We start from the raw sequence: 19,233 nt of genomic DNA, 5'->3' as shown, positions 1-19,233 counted from the left end.
ATATTAATTGCTGGGGCAATAACAATGCGCAAGGCCACGCATCGCTGTCATGATGCCCCTACACATTGAGCAACGTCGGGGCATTTTTTAAGCAATCTAGTGAGAAATGCCTGGGGATCGCTACATGTGTATGCCTCAGGGCGTATGACTTTGTGATATAACAGAAGCTATTGAGAAGATTTAAGTTCTAAAGAGAGCAGCTGATGATTGTTTATCACTTACCCATTACAATCATAGCTATGCTTAGCCCAATCCAGACAGTTATAGAAATTATCTGATAACCTGAAATTCAAATAGATCATAGTTACATAAATATTGATAACTTGTCCACCCTCCCGAAAGGTGAGCAAACCTCCTGCATTCCCCCCCCCCCCCCAGTCACTGAGACAGAGACCGCATGAAATACACCCTAGGATACTAAAAGAATTGAGTTCTGTCATAGCACTACCATTATATCTGAGAGGAATCTATTAACTCGAGGACTGTACCAAGGGACTGGCGCATAGCTAACATAGTACCAATATGGAAGAAAGGTAGCAAAACTAACCATGAAAATTATAGACCGGTCAGCCTTACATCTATTGTGGGGAAAATATTAGAAGGAATAATAAGAAATAGTATCCAAAATTTCTTAGAAAAGGCGAAAGTGATAAGTAAGGCTCAGCATGGGTTCGTCAAAAATAGATCATTTTAGAGAAATCTGTTGATGTAATGCTGCTTGATTTTGCTAACGCTAAAAGGTTTATAATGAAACTAGGTAATTTAGGGTTAGGAGATAAAATTTGTAATTGGATTAAAAACTGGTTGCACAATCGGGGACAGAGAGTGGTGGTAAATGGCATACATTCCAGCTGGGGTAAGGTCCAAAGTGGAGTCCTGCAAGGTTCAATATTGGGACTCACCTTGTTTAATATATTCATTAATGATATTAAAAGTGACATAGTGAGTAAAATTGCAATATTTGCAGACAACATGAAATTGAGTAATGAAATTAACTCAGGGGAGGATGTGGAAACACTACAAAGTGACTTAATTAAACTGGAAAAGTGGAAAATGTCGTTTAACTTTGATAAATGTAAGGTAATTCATTATGGGATAAAAAAAATGAACAAGCTACTTTAAGGCTAAATGAAGTTATTATAGGGAATTCTGTTGTAGAAAAGGACTTGGGGGTCATCATAGATGAAAAATTTGGTAATAGTGCACACTGCTGAAAAGCAAACTGGACACTGGCATGCATTAAAAGGGGAATGGATTCAGGGGATGCCAGTGTGATAGTGCCTCTGTACAAGGCTTAGAATATTGCGTTCTGTTCTGGGCACTGCACCTTAAAAAGGATATAACTTAATTGGAACAGGTACAGATAAGGGCGACTTAGCTAGTAAAAGGTCTTAAATCACTAGAATACAAAGATAGTTTAACAAGGCTGAATATGTTTTCATTGGAGAAATGGAGATTGGGAGGTGATATGATTAGTATGTTCAATCACAGGATCAGTAATCATATGGAACTGGTTTGTTCACTAACAGGCTTATACGCGGCATGCACTGAGGTTCGAGGAAAATAATTCCGTACTGAATTAAGAAGAGGATTCTTCACCATTATAGCAGTAACATTCTGGAACTCATTGCCGGTGGGGGTGATTACAGCAACTACTGTTAATGAATTTAAATCAAAACTGGATGCATTCTTGGCCACTAAGGGAATCTTATATATATGACTTACTCAAGTCAGTAGTTACAAGTTAGATAGGTTGAACTCGATGGACTAAAGTCTTCTTTCAGCCTTAATTACTATGTTACTATGTTAATTCTCATAGAGAGAGCTAAATCAAAGTAGGTAAGTATATATAAAACTAATATGCAGATCATATTTAAAATATTATTTTAATAAAGGAAAGAAATAGAACTGTGCAATATAGGGGATAAACAGTATTTGCAATTTATTTGCTCTCTATGACAAGACATACATCACATCAAACATACATGTAAAAATAGGTATTAAAAGAAAATAAAAGGAATTTATGCACAACCGGTTGTGACTATGGGCAGTATTCAATGAGAAAAATTTGCCCTGTTTTATGGCGAATTTGTGCTTTTTTCGCCTTGGACGGAGCATTTTGCTCTCCAAAAGCAAGCAACCCTATTCAATGTGAAATATTCGCCGTTTTTCTAAGTGATTTTCGCCGTCTCTCTCCGTGTAGCAATTCTCCATCTTTTCATGGAGAGCTGGAATGTGAACTTTTCAACTAAAAGGTTTTTTTTTTTTAATTTTGGTGTCAAAAAATCAGGATTTTTTTTCTGTGAAGGGGCATGTTATTTTTATTCATGTGCTTATAGCACATGAATATATATTTAATAAATTTTTTTTTTTTTTTTTACACAGAGCAGCCAGCAGGGGGCCAGAGCTCTCGAGCCGCTCATTAGATATTCATATATTCACTGCATCCGATCATTACATATGCACGATCGGGTGCAGTGAATACTGGGTCCCCCGCTAGCTATAGGGGGGGGGGCAGCTTGTGCTGCCTGGGTCCCAGTGAGCCCACCTCCCCTCCACATATGTTCTGGGGCAGCCAGGGAGACTTTAATCTCCATGGCTGCCACCGTCCCACGGCTCCCTGCCAGCTCCCTGCCGCTGACACTCGTCCGCTGCAGGGGTTAAGACTCGCCGCGAGTGGCGGCGAGTCTTAACAACATTGAGGGAGGGAGCAGGAGTGGCAGCGAGCCCTCTGGAACAGGGCGAGTGCATGGCGAGAGAAAAAATCTCTCGCCATGCACGGCGATTTTTTTTCATTGAATACTGCCCTATGTGTAGCATGCAAAGGTTTTGTTAAAAACTGATCGTATTGGTTAGAAATGCACTTCCCTTGCATGTATTCACAGTCACGTTAGTACAGATGGGGCAGGCTACATCCTGGCTGGCGGATCGCCAGAACGTCCCCGCTGGCGATCCGCCAGCAGCCTCGCTATCCATCAGACTGAGACGCGCGTGCGTCTCCCGCGCATGCGCGTCTCAGTCTCCGTCGGCGGGGCGATGGAAACTCTGTCCGTCTCCGCCTCAGGGAGACGGACAGGGTTATGGGGGGTGCGGGCAGGCGGCGGGGACCCCGGGTTACCGTCGACAAGCCAGCGGGGACCCGGGGGAGCAGATGGAAGCGCCGTCGGAAGCGGACGCGCGCGCCTCTCATGCGCGCGCATCCCCTTCTCGCCATCGATATGGCGCTGGCGGGGGATGGCGGCTGGCATCGCTAGCGCCATCCCCTGCCAGGATGGGACCTGCTCCATCTGTATGTTATTAGGCTTAGTTGAAAATGGCTGGTTAGTAAACAGTTTGTTATGGATTAGTGGTTAGGTTTTGATGTGAAATGAATTTATACTGTCCAGGTTTTATGTCTGGCCAAACACTTTATAGTGAGGGTACTTTACAGCTGCCACCTGTAATTCTGCGGGTCTCCCAGTTGATGGTGCTAAATCACCTTTGTAGACAACTATATCCTGAGTCACCTTAGGATGGATGGTCTGGTTGAATTCTGTATGGTGTCCCTCTGGTGTAGTGTTTGTAGGGTTCCCTAGGTTTGTGGGAACCCTACAAACACTGCACCAGAGGGACACCATACAGAATTCAACCAGACCATCCATCCTAAGGTGACTCCGGATATAGTTGTCTACAAAGGTGATTTAGCACCATCAACTGGGAGAACCGAGGAATTACAGGTGGCAGCTGTAAGGTACCCTCACTATAAAGTGTTTGGCCAGACATAAAACCTGGACAGTATAAATTCATTTCACATCAAAACCTAACCACTAATCCATAACAAACTGTTTACTTACCAGCCATTTTCAACTGAGCCTAATAACATACTAACGTGACTGTGAATACCTGCAAGGGAAGTGCATTTCAAACCAATATGATCAGTTTTTAACAAAACCTTTACATGCTACACATAGTCAAAACCGGTTGTGCATAAATTCCTTTTATTTTCTTTTAATACCTATTTTTACATGTATGTTTGATGTGATAGTGATAAACAGCCAGCCAATCAGCTCTTACCTGCCATATCACAGGCTGTGTTTGAAAAATGTCAGGTAGCAGCTGATTTTGAAGCTTAGAGAATCTGGCCCATAGAGAGCAAATAAATTGCAAATACTGTTTATCCCCTATATTGCGCAGTTCTATTTCTTTTCTTTCTTGTCTGGTATTTGAAGCACAGAGCCATCCCCCTCAGAACAGCAGCAATAGACGGGAAGGGACAGTATTTTTAAATTAAGTCTGGTTTACTGGTTTAAATTAAGTCCATTTATCTGTGGCGCATGGCTCTACTTTTTAGTATTTTAATAAAGGTTTCTTCTCTGTGGAAGCTTTGTCTTCTCTTCCTAAATTTACAGCATTCAGGTCTCTCTTGGACACTCTGAGAGAGTAGGATGGTGCTGGTCATCAACCAACCAATAACCGGTGCTATCCACTTATCTGATGTAATTTTCATTCATTTGCACCCCACTTCTGCCATTCAACCTAGCAGACTGGATTCAATTATGCAATTTGGCTGAGGGTAATCATCACTTTTTAATAAATAGATTTAAAAATCCAGGTTAGAAGTTACTGTTATAAAAAATTACATATCATGTGTACACATGATATAAACATGTATACATAGAAGACATACAGTATAAAGGGTCTTATTAAAATTAGGAGTAATCACATACTTACATAAACGTAAGGCTGGATCCATATTTATAGGTCTGCAAAAAATAAATTAAGTTGATTAGATTAATAAATAGATTGTTTCTTGTGTGCTTATTTAATGCCATTGGAGGGCATAATGGTTGGGTACACATTATTCTGATGTTTAGCTAGCCTAACACTAAACACTTTAAGAAGAACACAGGCGCTGGGATGTAATGGGAGCCGATTTTCACGAAAAATGTTGTTTAAAGTCAGACCTTAGAGTGTTTGACTTTTTACATGGTCACAGCCAATGTAATTTTGTGCATCTTTAACACTCCAAATGCATATCGGATCCAACTTCTCATTATATTTTCAGAATAGGAAGCATTCAGTTCCAACCAGTTGCAGGTCAGAATGTATGGTAACTGAGGGGTAGATGTATGAAGCGGTAATAAGGGAGAAGTGATAAACTGCCTGGTACTTTATCACCGGCCAATCAGCTACTAACTGTCCCTTTTTAAACCCAGACTGTAACTTTACAGTCAGGAGCTGATTGGCCAGTGATAAAGTACCAGGCACTTTATCACTTCTCCTCCCTTATCACTGCTTCATACATCTACCCCCAAGTTAGAAACTGATGCACAACAAGCTACTAGTGATTAAAATGATATGCTGCCTGCCTATAATCTGTGATTGCGACTGCATCTGCACATAAAATATTCTGCTACAGTGTTTCCCGGCCAAACAGTGAAACATTATTTGGTATGTAGATACAGTTGCGTACAATGATATGTGGCATGCCTATATTTTGAGTTTAATTGTGACTGTTTCTGCATACCAAATAATGTTAAGCTTCTGACTTTTAGTGAACTCGGGGTGATTCAGTATGAATTGCAAAAGCAAACTCCTTTAAAGGACAAAACCATGTGCACTGCAGGTGGGGCTAATGTAACGTGCAGAGAGAGAGTTAGATTTGGGTGGGGTGTGTACTTCCAAACAGTAGCGTAACTATACATTTTGCTCCCCCTTGCCAAAAAAGTTCCTGGCACCCCCTCACTCCCCCATAGCATTTTGGTAAAACACACAGGGCTATTTCTAGGCAATATGGCTCCCAATGTGAATAGTAAAAAGGGTCCCCCCATAGATATTTTAAAAATAAATAATTTGCATGTACCTATGCTGTGCACATTCTGAAAAAGGGTGTGTGGCCTTGCAGGAAAAGACCACCTTATACCCAAGTATAAGTGTAATTAGTGCCCATTACACATTATTCCATGCACTGTAATGGCCACTACACATTGGGGGTTATTTTCGTTCACTCTTTCTGACAAATTCCTTCTTAGATGAACAAAACCTGTGCAATGCAGGGGGGCAGATGTTACAGTGTAAAAATAAAGCAGCCAGTATTTACCCTGCACATAAACAAAATAACTCACCCAAATCTAATTCTCTCTGCACATTTTACATCTCCCCCCCCCCCCCTACAGTGCACATGGTATTGTCCATCTAAGAAGGATTTTGTCAGAAAGAATAAACTAGAATAAGGCCCATTATGTCACACACATCATCATGCTCATTACACATTATGCCACCCATCATAATGCCCATTACACATTATGGCACACACTATAATGCCCATTACACATCCCACACACCACAGGGGCAAGCATAGGATTTATAAGGATTTATTTAGACAGACTCGGTGATGCTGTGAAATTGGGGTGTCAAAAATAGAAGCGCCATGTAGTCCATTCATTATGCTATATCCAGGCATATAAACTGTGCAGAGTTTGTATATTCTCCCTGTGTTTGTGTGGGTTTCGTCCGGGAACTCCGGTTTCCTCCCACAATCCAAAAATATACTGGTAGGTTAATTGGTTCCCAACTAAATTAACACTAGAATGAATGTGTGTGAGCACATGTGGTAGGGAATATAGATTGTAAGCTCCACTGGGGCATGGACTGATGTGAATGTTCAACTGTACTCTGTAAAGCGCTGCAGAATATGTATGCGCTATGCAAGAAACTGTTAATAAATAAAATATATAATATATAGTAGTCATACCCTCCAACACCCCTTATATACCTAAATGTCCATAAACTGTATATATATATATTACACCTATAACTCCACCCACACCCCTCATATACAGGTATTTGGGGATCATGAGGCCAAGCATGTTTAACTTACTTGTTTGGCATTTTTGTGTGGCTGGTGACTATAGCCCTGGATTTGAGTTTTCAATGCAGTCAGCATGCTCTGCACGCTGCTGAGCGCTTTCCCTGCTGGGCCCAGGGCATGAGGCGGAGCCAACCACTGTGAGGAACATTAAGGGGAGCTGGGGACTGCTGAGGCAGAGCTCCTGGCTTTTTATATAAATCAAAACGAATGCCCAGCTGCCAACTGGCTGATCATAGTGGGGGCAGGGGGAAGCAAGCCCACCTAACTACTAATGGTCATGAGAAGGGCCGAAGAGCCCATTCACCCTGTGAAGGCAGGAGGCGCTACCCTGGCTGCACAGGAAGCAGGGAGTCAGTGAAGCTGAGTACCGGGAATGGCTCCCCAAGCCACCGCTGGGTCTGCAGGACCATTGTTACACCACTGCTTCAAACTGAAATCTATATCGCAGTGTAAAAATAAAGCAGCCAGTATTTACCCTGCATAGAAACAAAATAACTCACCCAAATCACCCATAAATCTCTCTGCACATGTTACATCTGCCCCACCTGCAGTGCACATAGTTTTTCCCATTAGAGAGAGATTTAGCTTTTGTGAGCCAACCTAAATCAAATGCCTTCAGTCGCTTATTAAATTAGCTGACTTTAGAACATGTCTGATCTTTGTGTAAAAATATGACGTTTCACAAAATCGCACCAAATGCGTCTCCCATTACATCCCCTCATATAGATAGTTCAACCTATCAATTGGAGTTCTTGTGTAACTAACTTTGTGTTTTACAATCCATCAATAATTGCAATTAAAATTAAAATAGAGCTTTCCATGTTATGAACAAATGAATCTAAAGCAAAAGGAATTTGACGCATTAAGCACACACATAAGACAATGTTTTGTAATTGTGTCATGCATGACAGGGCCGGTGTAAGGCTTCTCAACACCCTAGGCAAAACCTCAACCTACTCTCCCCCCCCCCCCCCCCCCCCCCCAAAAAAAAAATCATGTGGTCTTCCCATCCCCTACTGGGAAGGTGGGCAAGTACCCTGCTTTCCCTAGAGGTCATCTGCACCCTCCCCTTTGCCACCCACAACAGAGTACAAGGAGGGGGGGCAGCAATGTAGGAAAGTATGTCTCAAGGGAAAGTATGGAGGTGAGGTCTTAGACGTTCCACAGTCGCAACCTGCATTAAGTACAACAAGGATTCTCATAGATATCCATGATTTTTTAATTTTGCAGACTTGGTGGCGCCCCCCCAGATCCCGGCGCCCTAGGCAAATGCCTAAAGCTGCCTAATGGTAGAGCTGGCCCTGATGCATGATAATTTATGTTTACAGTTTTAGGGCCTAATTCAGGTTGGCTCGCAAAAGCAAAACCTCACTCACTAATGTGCAGAGTGAGAGTTAAATTTGGGTGAGTTATTTTGTTTCTATGCAGGGTAAATACTGGCTGCTTTATTTTTAAACTGCAATATAGATGTATTCAATATTTGAAGTACACCACACCAAAATCTAAGTCTATCTGCACGTGTTACATCAGCCCCACCTGCAGTACACATGGTTTTGGAACTAAATTAAATTAAGGAATGAGTTTGCTTTTGTGTGCTCAAAACTCAAATAACTGCCTATATTTATAATATAAAAGATATATGCAAGAAAGCAACTAGTCTATAGAAAATGAGATCATGTTTTTTGTAAAAATAGATTTTGAAAGACTGTTTCTGGTATCTTTTTCTTTTTTATTGCTAACTACAGTAGTCTTAAGCAGGGCAAAAAGCTGCTGCAGCAGCCAGAGCAGGTCTCCAACTATCCACCTACCCAACCGCAGCAGGGCAGAAGCTGCTGTAGCAGGCACAGCAAGTCTCCAACTATCCACCTACCCTTCTCAACCACAGCATGGCAGAAGCTGCTGCAGTAGGTACAGAAGATCAGAAAAACCTTAAATGAATATGCAAACAATCAAGAAAAAAAAAACTGACGGGACTAATCTCATGTGGATTTCACAACAATATCTACATTGTTCGATTCACAGACCACTCTAAGGGCCTTATTCTGGTTGGGGCGGCTGGGCCGTACGCGTACGTTCCAGGGTTTTTAATGATCTGCGCATGCGTACCATCTCCAATGCGCAGGCGCGAACACTCCACAACGCTTACGGACGGGGTCTCTCCGTGCGAAAAAACCTGTACGCGAGAGTACGGGCATTGGGGGCGGCATAGGGGCGTGTTGAGGGGAGCGGCTGAAATAATGAGGGAAAATGGGCGTAAACATGGGCGTACACGGGGGTGTGCACCAAAAATGAACGGTGCTACTACCGCTCGATCGGCTAAAGCACCGTTCATTTCGGACACAAAACAGGCGGCCGCCAACCGCCACCTCAGACCACCCCTACAGATACCGCATGACAGCGTGCGCCTGGGTTTGCTAATTTACGCTGATTACTACTCAAACACATACACCTGAATGTAATAAGCAATGCTGCAGTCTATTAAGTCCAAACTATGATTTCACTACCTGCAAGCCACACACAGCACTCAAACACCTTGGAAGCTTATCTTTCTATACTTCTCGACATTTAAAGGATTGTTTAATTTAAGGTAAGAATCTTTGTAAGACCCAGGGCCGGATTTGTGCCTAGGCCCGTGAGGCACCGGCCTCAGGGCGGCACCAATTAAGGGCGGCAGGCAGGCTGACATTCTGTTAAATAGCAGCATGGCAGAGCAGGTGGGCAGCGCCGAGTGACGAGCGCCGCCACCGCAGACATGAATTATAATATGTCGACGGCAGCGCCGCTCGTCACCCGCCACTGCCCACCCACTCTGCCATGCACATTACATCACCGCTTAGTGGCTGGGTCCGACGGTCCCCCTCCGTGTCCGAAAATGGCTCAGTCCAGAGCGCTTAAAAAAAATATTAAGGTGGGCTACAGTTACATTTTAATGAAATATATAAATAACAATGTATATACATATATGATTACATTAAAATAGGGGGGGGGGGGCAGCACAGAAATGTTGTGCCTAGGGGCGGCCTGACCCCTAAATTCGCCCCTGGTAAGACCTGCTTATATATGCTAAGGTAGGTATTTGTTAAACAGTTATACACATTCACTACGTGCTTTCATAGACTTTACACAGTAGCACACTCAATCTACACAAGTCGACATGTGTCAACGTGTTCACTCTAATACAAACATATGTTTTGTATTTATGATACAATAACATAAACCACATCTAACACCTACAAAGGATGTTTCAGCAATGTTTTAAGGCCATGCCCACTATTTTGCGCACAATCTCTGTATAGTACCCAAAATACAGAACTGTACCACTTTCTGATCTGCTATGAATTGGATTTTACTACACTATGGATGTAAGATGCCACCAATCACATTATTGCACTCTCTCTAACAAAGAGTTCCTACATCTGCTTATGACACTGTAAACTCATATATATTTAAATAGTTAAACATGTTTGTTCACAAGCAATTTTATCATGTTTGGCCGATTCACACATTTTTTTTTAGGGAGGACACATATGCATTCCTACACAAATGTCCCTTTTGACCCTTGTTTGTCTACCTCACCCACTCCATGAGGAAATCATTGTTCTGGACCTGCTTTTACCTACTAATGTAGGAGCTACCTCACCTGCACACAAACTGCTTTCTCACCTATTAAGTTGCTCTGCACATGTGCTGACACAAACTAATTAGCAGGGAAAAGTTGGATATGAACATGTGAATGGCCATGGAGAGGTTTACACATGGGAAACTTCTACCACACTTCAAGAAATGCTCAAAAATACCCTGGTCAGTAAGTACACATAAATGTAGTATTTGTTTCACACAAGAAATTACACATACAACAATTGTGTTGTAATTGGGAAAATAAATTTATTTGCTGTTCAGCACCACAGCTTATTTGCCACTTTAATGTCATAAATAAAACTAAAATATAAAATATACACAAAAATAAAAATCAGCCAGAACAAGAGGTTGCATATCTCCAAACATGTGTTACCCTGCAAATGCAATGGTGAAAGAAATGGGGACACCAGAATACGAACTGCAACAACCAGGGTGAATACTAAGCATGATACACACCACCAAAAATGTATCCTGCATTTCTAGAGGTCAAAATAAGAACTTTAATGCCCATGGCACGAAAATGGATCGATGGCCAACTCAGGAAGTGGATGTCCAGTGCAATTTAAACATTTGGGGTCCAACCACAGAGGAAGTGAACCAGGTGTCATTATTTGGGCCCTTTTTTCCCCTTTTTAGATGGGGCCTTGGGGACAGGGGCCTTTGGCTCTGATGGCTTGCGCCGTCTTCCCCTAGTGGACACAGGAGGGTCAGCAGAGGTGGAAGGTTGGGGAGCAGCTTGGGGTGGGCCAGCAGATGGGGGATTGTCCCTTAGGGACCTGGCGGTGGTGAGCAGCTCCACAAGAATGTTATTCTGGCGGCTGAATTGCTGGTCAATGCTTTGCATGCCAGCCGCCAGAGTGTCATTGATGCGGTTTAAGGCCTCACACTGCTGCCTCTTTGTGGACTTCCAATCTGCCAGAAATTCCACAACCTTCTGCTGACAGACCGTAGACCCCTCCACTCGCTGCTCCATCCTCTCCAGTATCACCATCCACCTGGCATCCCATGTGTCCTGTGGCTGGGGGTGTCGTGTTGGTGGAGGCTGGACCGCTTGCTCCACCTGTGGCTCTGCAGAGGAAGATGCTGCCGGTTCATCCTGTGATTCTGCTTCTTCTAGGATAATAATTGAAAACAATGTCACCATCACATACGCACTAAAAAATATCTTTCCAAATACAATGCATTACTGTGACTTACCATCAAAAGCAGCAGCAAAGACCTCCACCGGGAGCTCACTATCCATATTGGATATCCCCCTGACCTCGGCCACATCAATTACATCCAAGGCGTCCTGCTCCAGGGGGGTATATTCCAAATGATCTGGCATAGGCCCCCTCCCGGTGGACATGCGGTGGTTGTACCGGTCAGTCATCTTCCTCTTAAGTGTACTTTTGAAGTCTGTCCACCTACAAGTTTAAAAATACAAATATCACCATGAGATATGTGCACCACTGTGCTAGTGAACATCATGACTACGTTACATTTCCTAGTGTGGGTGATCTTATGTTTTTTAGCCATATGTTTCCCACACACACATTAATGTCTCCATTATGAGGCATTTCAGTGTCTCATCTCATTCATTAGGCCACTAAATGCACATACATAGATCACTATGCAGAAATGACATCATCCATGGCCAAATTATGCACCTCCACCTGTTGTGAAACTACACATTCCACCATAGCTTGACAGTGGGGTTATTATGGAGTAATTTAACTATGGGAAGGCATACTGGGATGTGTAGTTTCTCACCAGCAACATGTGCACAGTTTGGTCATTCTTGTTTCAGTAGCATCATATGGAACATGTTACAACAACTCTTTTTCAACAACACACTTTCTGTTGTCCCATCACATACTTCACATGAGCAGAACTGTGCCCATAACCTCACATCACACCAATGGTGCATGTTTCATATTGTTAGGAGTTGGGTAACCTCGCCGACCTGACTCCGTTGCTATCGACTGTAGTTGACGTGAGTGTGCGAGGCTAAGCTTCACCATTAATAGCCGCGTTCGTGGGAGCCCGTTAGTCCGGCTCCCACCTCGATGCCACCTGGTCTTACGGGTTGACAACTCGCACGTCAAGGTCAGAGATAGACAAGGGGAAATGCTAACTTAAGAACCCCCCTGGCGAGGACCCTAACACAGCTCCTGAATAGGTGAGGCACCGTGGAAGGTGCGAGACGACACCTATCTGACGCGGGGCCAGGGGCGTAACAATACACACAAGATGACTCACTATGTAACAAGTGTAACAATACACACAAGATGACCCACTATGTAACAAGTGTAACAATACACACAAGATGACCCACTATGTAACAAGTGTAACAATACACACAAGATGACCCGCAAAAAACAATCCAGCAGAACCATATAAAGGAAAACAACTTAGCTGGAAGTCGGACTGCAGCGGGCAAGGCTGGGAATAGGCAGACTGGAACCCACAGGAACAAGCAGGATACCAACGGCCGATGACTGGCAAGCAGCTCCAGGGACCGGGAACACTCAGGACACGGATGTCAGAACTATAACCGGCACTGAGTGAACCGGCGCCAGGGTTTAAGAAGATTAAGCAGCCTGCTGATTGGTTCCAACCTCCCGCCCGGCCACCTGGCGTCCCCGTCGCCTAGGCAACCGGGGCGGGCGTTGCGGAAGCGGCCGGGAGCCTGATCCCAGGCCGTCCGTGACGTCAGACGCGGGATGCGCGCTGCTGACGCACCCGCGTCTGGTGATGCGGCGCTGACCAGTGACGCGGTGGCGTCTCGTGACGCGGCGGCGTCTCGGCCGCTTAGCAACAGCCGGGACGTCCTGCCACGACTTCCCTGCGCCAGCGTCGAAGCTGAGCGCAGGGGATCTGACAGTACCCCCCCCTTGAGGAGGGGTCACCGAACCCTTATTCCCAGGTTTAAATGGAAATTTTTTTGAAGAACTCTGCCCTCAATCTGGGTGCATGTAAGAATCTGTCAGGTACCCACGATCTCTCTTCGTCCCCAAATCCTTTCCAATGAACCAGAAATTTGAGCTGACCCCGGATGAGTTTGGAGTCGAGAATCCGTTCTACCACAAATTCTTTGTGACCCTTGACAAGCACAGGTCTACCGGAATGTTTAGGACGGGAGAAAGAAGAAACTGGTTTGAAAAGAGAACAATGGAAGACATTATTGATCCTCAAAGATTTGGGTAATAGTAATTGGAAGGCTACCGGGTTGATTTGTTTGGTGATGAGAAAAGGTCCAATGAATTTGGGACCCAGTTTAGGACATCTCTGGCGCAACTTGATATGACGGGTTGAAAGAAAAACTTTCTGACCAACCTTAAATAAACAAGGTCTTCTATGTCTATCATAAAATGTCTTGGATCGGGCTGAAGACAATTTTAAAGCATGATGCACCTTTTTCCAGGAGTTCCTAAGAGTGGCAACTGCCGCGGAGTTAGATTGAGGGGTCTGCACGGGACTATCAAAAGAACTACATTTGGGGTGAAACCCGAAATTGCAGAAAAAGGGTGAAGCCTTGGTAGACACATGATAGGTGTTATTGTACGAAAATTCAGCCAACGGGACCAATTCTGCCCAATCGGTCTGACACTTGGCCACGAAGCAGCGTAAATATTGTTCCAAGATCTGGTTGACTCTTTCAGTTTGTCCGTTGGACTGAGGATGATATCCAGAGGACAAGCTAAGCTGAATACCCAAGTCAGAACAAAAAGTCCTCCAAAAACTGGCAATAAATTGGGATCCTCTGTCTGAGACTATATCAGTCGGAAGGCCATGTAGTCTGAAGATATGAACGATGAAAAGTTGAGCCAATTCCTGAGCCGAGGGAAGCTTGCGTAGGGGTACAAAATGAGCCATCTTACTGAATCGATCGACCGTGACCCAAATGGTGGAAAAATGGGAAGACAAAGGAAGGTCGACGATAAAATCCATAGAAATATGGGACCATGGCCTTACTGGAATGGATAACGGAAGAAGTTGGCCCATAGGAGAAACTCTAAGTGTCTTCTGTCGGGCGCAAACTGGACATGCAGAGACAAAACGGGTGACATCTTGTTTCATGGTGGGCCACCAGACCACTCTAGACAAATTTTCAAAAGTCTTGACGATGCCAGGATGTCCTGCTATCCTACTGGAATGGAAATCTTTGAGGACTAAATCTTGTAAAGTCCGGGGGACAAAGAGCCGATCTTGAGGGGTCAACTGAGGCGCAGAGGACTGTGAGGCGAGTACCCGGGAAGCCAGATCTTGGGTTACCCCAGCCAAAATGATGTCAGGTGAAATAATGGGTTCATCCCTTGCTTCCGAGTCTTGAGAGGATTGGAAACTTCGAGAAAGAGCATCGGCCTTGGTGTTCTTAGGACCGGGCCTAAAGGTGATGATAAATTGAAATCTGGTGAAGAATAGAGCCCACCTGGCTTGACGTGGGTTGAGTCGTTTGGCCGATTGAATATATGCCAGATTTTTGTGATCAGTGATAACGGTTATTCGATGCTCCGCTCCCTCAAGCCATTGACGCCACTCCTCGAAGGCCCATTTTATAGCTAGCAGCTCTCTATTTCCGACATCGTAATTTCTTTCAGCTGAGGAGAATTTACGTGAGAAATAGGCACAAGGATGTAGCTTATTATCTAGGTTGTGAGTCTGGGAGAGTACAGCTCCAGCTCCGACATCGGAGGCATCCACTTCTATCAAGAAGGGAATCTTGGGATCCGGATGGTGAAGAATGGGGGCAGAACAAAAAGCTTTCTTCAACCGTTCGAAGGATGTGATGGCCTGAAGGGACCAGTTTTGTGGATCAGCTCCCTTGCGAGTGAGTTCCACAATAGGGGCAACGATGTCAGAGAAGGACCGGATAAATTTGTGATAATAATTCGCAAATCCAAGGAACCTCTGGACTGCCTTGAGGTTAGTGGGACGGGCCCATGACAAGATGGCTTGAACTTTACTGGGGTCCATGGAGAATCCTTTAGGGGTAATGATATAACCAAGGAAAGAGACTTGAGGTACCTCAAACTCGCATTTCTCTAATTTAGCATACAGGTGGTTTTAACGAAGTTTTTGGAGGACCATGCAGACATGTTGTCTATGCTCAGATAGCGTCTGGGAAAAAATCAAAATATCATCTAGATAGACCACAACGAAAACCCCAAGAAAAGGCCGGAGTACCTCATTAATGAAATCCTGGAAGACTGCAGGAGCGTTGGCAAGGCCAAAAGGCATCACTAGATATTCATAGTGGCCGGAATGGGTGTTGAAGGCGGTCTTCCACTCATCTCCCTGTCTGATCCTAATGAGATTATATGCTCCTCTTAAATCAATCTTAGAGAAGATGACGGCCTCTCGGATCTGATCGAATAAGACCGAGATAAGAGGCAACGGGTAGGAGTTTTTAATGGTAATCTGGTTTAAAGCACGGTAGTCAATACAGGGCCGCAAGGACCCATCCTTTTTCTCAACAAAGAAAAAACCCGCCCCCACCGGAGACTTGGAAGGCCGAATGAAGCCTCTTTCTAGGCTTTCCTTAATATAATTGTCCATGGCACGAGATTCAGGGGCAGACAAAGCATACAGACGCCCTTTAGGTAACCTAGCGTCGGGAACCAGATCAATGGTACAATCAAATGACCGATGAGGTGGCAGTGTCTCTGCCTCTTTTTTGGAAAAAACATCAGCGTAGCTGTGATAGGGTAAGGGCAATGAAGAGGGAACAGAAGACACTGCCCGAAGGGGTAAGGACAAACAGTTATCAAGACAAAATGAGCCCCACCGGATGATCTCCCCTGTAACCCAGTTGATATCGGGATTATGTTTCTTTAACCAAGGAAGACCCAAGACAAGAGGTGAAAAAGGACAATGAAAAATCAAAAAGGATATCTCTTCCGAATGTAAAGCTCCTATAGTCAACCCTAGGGAAGGAGTACAGAAAGAGATACTGCCGTTGGAAAGTGGTAAGCCATCTAAGCCACAGACTGACAATGAGCCCTCGAGGGGCACCGGCTTGAACCCGAGTGAGTCTGCCAGCGTGGCGTCAATAAAATTGCCAGCTGCACCACAGTCCAAAAAGGCAGAGACCTCCCGGAACTGCCTTCCAAAGGAGACAGTGGTCTTAATATATACTGAGTCAATGGGGGAAAAATGAGTAAGGCCCAAGTGAACTCCCCCGAAGTTACTTAGGCCCTGTCTTTTCCCGCCTTGAGAGGGCAAACCAAGGCGCGATGTCCAGAACCACCGCAATACAGACACAAGCCCTTCAGTCTTCTCCGGTTCTTTTCAGAAGCGGAAAGACGAGTGGCCCCAACCTGCATGGGTTCCTCCCCTGAATAATCTGGAGACTCTCGCGGAGAAGATGAGGGAAAGACCCCAGATTCCCTCTCTCTCTGACGTTCCCGAAAACGTCGATCAACCTTGATAGTTAACTGCATAATGTCATCGAGAGATGTGGGAGACGGGTAGTGGACCAGAGCGTCCTTGAGACTGTCTGACAGACCAATTCTAAACTGGCTGCGCAATGCGGGGTCATTCCACCCAGAGTCATTGGCCAACCTCCTAAATTGAGTGCAATATCCCTCTGCGGTACCCTGACCCTGCCTAAGGGCCCGGAGATTAGCCTCTGCCGAGGCAGACCTATCGGGATCATCATACAATAATCCCATGGCCGTGAAGAAGGAATTTACGGAGGTGAGGGCTTCGTCTCCCGTGGGAAGACCGAAAGCCCAGGTCTGAGGATCTCCCTGTAACAGGGAAATAATTATTCCTACCCGCTGTGAGTCTGAACCAGAGGAGATGGGGCGTAACTTAAAATAAAGTTTACAGGATTCCCTGAAGTTGTAAAATTGGGAACGATCGCCAGAAAAACGATCTGGGAGATTAAGCTTAGGTTCTGGGCGTCTGGAGGATGAGAGGACCCCATGGACCTGTTCCTCCTGTGAATTGACCTTAAGTGTGAGCTCCTGGAGTTTTTGTGTAAGGGTGTGAATCTGACCCACTATAGCATGTCCTGTGGCCTGCTGAGAGGGATCCATGACTGACCGAGGACCGCGGCTGCGTGAGTATATGGCCGGTTATAATGTTAGGAGTTGTGTAACCTCGCCGACCTGACTCCGTTGCTATCGACTGTAGTTGACGTGAGTGTGCGAGGCTAAGCTTCACCATTAATAGCCGCGTTCGTGGGAGCCCGTTAGTCAGGCTCCCACCTCGATGCCACCTGGTCTTACGGGTTGACAACTCGCACGTCAAGGTCAGAGATAGACAAGGGGAAATGCTAACTTAAGAACCCCCCTGGCGAGGACCCTAACACAGCTCCTGAATAGGTGAGGCACCGTGGAAGGTGCGAGACGACACCTATCTGACGCGGGGCCAGGGGCGTAACAATACACACAAGATGACTCACTATGTAACAAGTGTAACAATACACACAAGATGACCCACTATGTAACAAGTGTAACAATACACACAAGATGACCCACTATGTAACAAGTGTAACAATACACACAAGATGACCCGCAAAAAACAATCCAGCAGAACCATATAAAGGAAAACAACTTAGCTGGAAGTCGGACTGCAGCGGGCAAGGCTGGGAATAGGCAGACTGGAACCCACAGGAACAAGCAGGATACCAACGGCCGATGACTGGCAAGCAGCTCCAGGGACCGGGAACACTCAGGACACGGATGTCAGAACTATAACCGGCACTGAGTGAACCGGCGCCAGGGTTTAAGAAGAGGAAGCAGCCTGCTGATTGGTTCCAACCTCCCGCCCGGCCACCTGGCGTCCCCGTCGCCTAGGCAACCGGGGCGGGCGTTGCGGAAGCGGCCGGGAGCCTGATCCCAGGCCGTCCGTGACGTCAGACGCGGGATGCGCGCTGCTGACGCACCCGCGTCTGGTGATGCGGCGCTGACCAGTGACGCGGTGGCGTCTCGTGACGCGGCGGCGTCTCGGCCGCTTAGCAACAGCCGGGACGTCCTGCCGCGACTTCCCTGCGCCAGCGTCGAAGCTGAGCGCAGGGGATCTGACACATATATAAATGTGGGTTATTAGACATGGTTGTGTTCACATGTGACATTGAAATGTAGCACTATCTACAAACACACCTTTCTATTATTCTCAAAACATACATGTAACATATGTACACACATATGACATTATCAGGGGGAGAAACACACTTGCCTTTTCTTCACTGCTAGCCAATCTCTGACCACTGGTGACACCTGGTTCACTTCCTCTGTGATCTTCTCCCAAAGGTTTCTCTTTGCACTGGCACCCGGCTTCCTGGTTGGCAATTCGATCCATTCGCGTGTCCTGGGCACTAAAATTCTCAATTCTGCCTCTACAAATGCAGGGTTTCTCTTTTTGGTGGTGGTATCCTGCTCAGTCCTCACCCTAGATGTTGCAGCTCGTTTTCTGGTGGCCCCAGTTCTCTCACCATGCACCTGCTGGGTCACACCTGTTTGGAGAGATGCAACCTCTTGTTCTGGCTGGTTGCTTGGCCCTTGTGTAGCTGGTGGCATTGCAGTAGTGGCTGTTAGTGAGGGGCCCCCTTGCTCTTGGGTCCTCCTTGTCCTCTCCTGCTCCCTCTGCCTCAACCTTTCAAGCAAGGATTCTGCTCTTGCTCTCTGTAGAGCGTCCTCAGCTGCGGAATCATCTGAGCTAGACATGTTTGCAGCAATTCTGGCCTGCATCTGCCTGAATATTTATATGGTAATCTCCCGCCATGAACAAGGGGGCGTATATTTTTCCCGCAA

The 19,233-nt window shown here is 45.4% G+C and overlaps 1 protein-coding gene across 2 annotated transcripts in view; it reads right to left on the bottom strand.

The window, feature by feature from the left end:
* The window catches only part of LOC146045601 (transmembrane protein 272-like), a 48,703-nt gene that overhangs the window by 23,335 nt on the left and 6,135 nt on the right, over nt 1-19,233 (bottom strand). For both annotated transcript variants that reach the window (XM_083164577.1, XM_083164576.1), the window contains exons 2-3: nt 4,711-4,742; nt 223-282 (exon numbers count right to left, since the gene is read on the bottom strand). In XM_083164577.1, the coding sequence (XP_083020703.1) occupies nt 223-282; nt 4,711-4,732 (82 nt within the window). In that variant the 5' untranslated portion in view covers nt 4,733-4,742. The remainder of the gene's footprint in view (nt 1-222; nt 283-4,710; nt 4,743-19,233) is intronic.

The sequence above is a fragment of the Crinia signifera genome, chromosome 11 (assembly GCF_055691185.1).
Source record: "Crinia signifera chromosome 11, ASM5569118v1, whole genome shotgun sequence".
NCBI classification, from domain to species: Eukaryota; Metazoa; Chordata; class Amphibia; order Anura; family Myobatrachidae; genus Crinia; species Crinia signifera.
The sequence above is the reverse complement of the archived record's forward strand: the minus strand, read 5'-3'. Positions and strand labels throughout refer to the sequence as shown.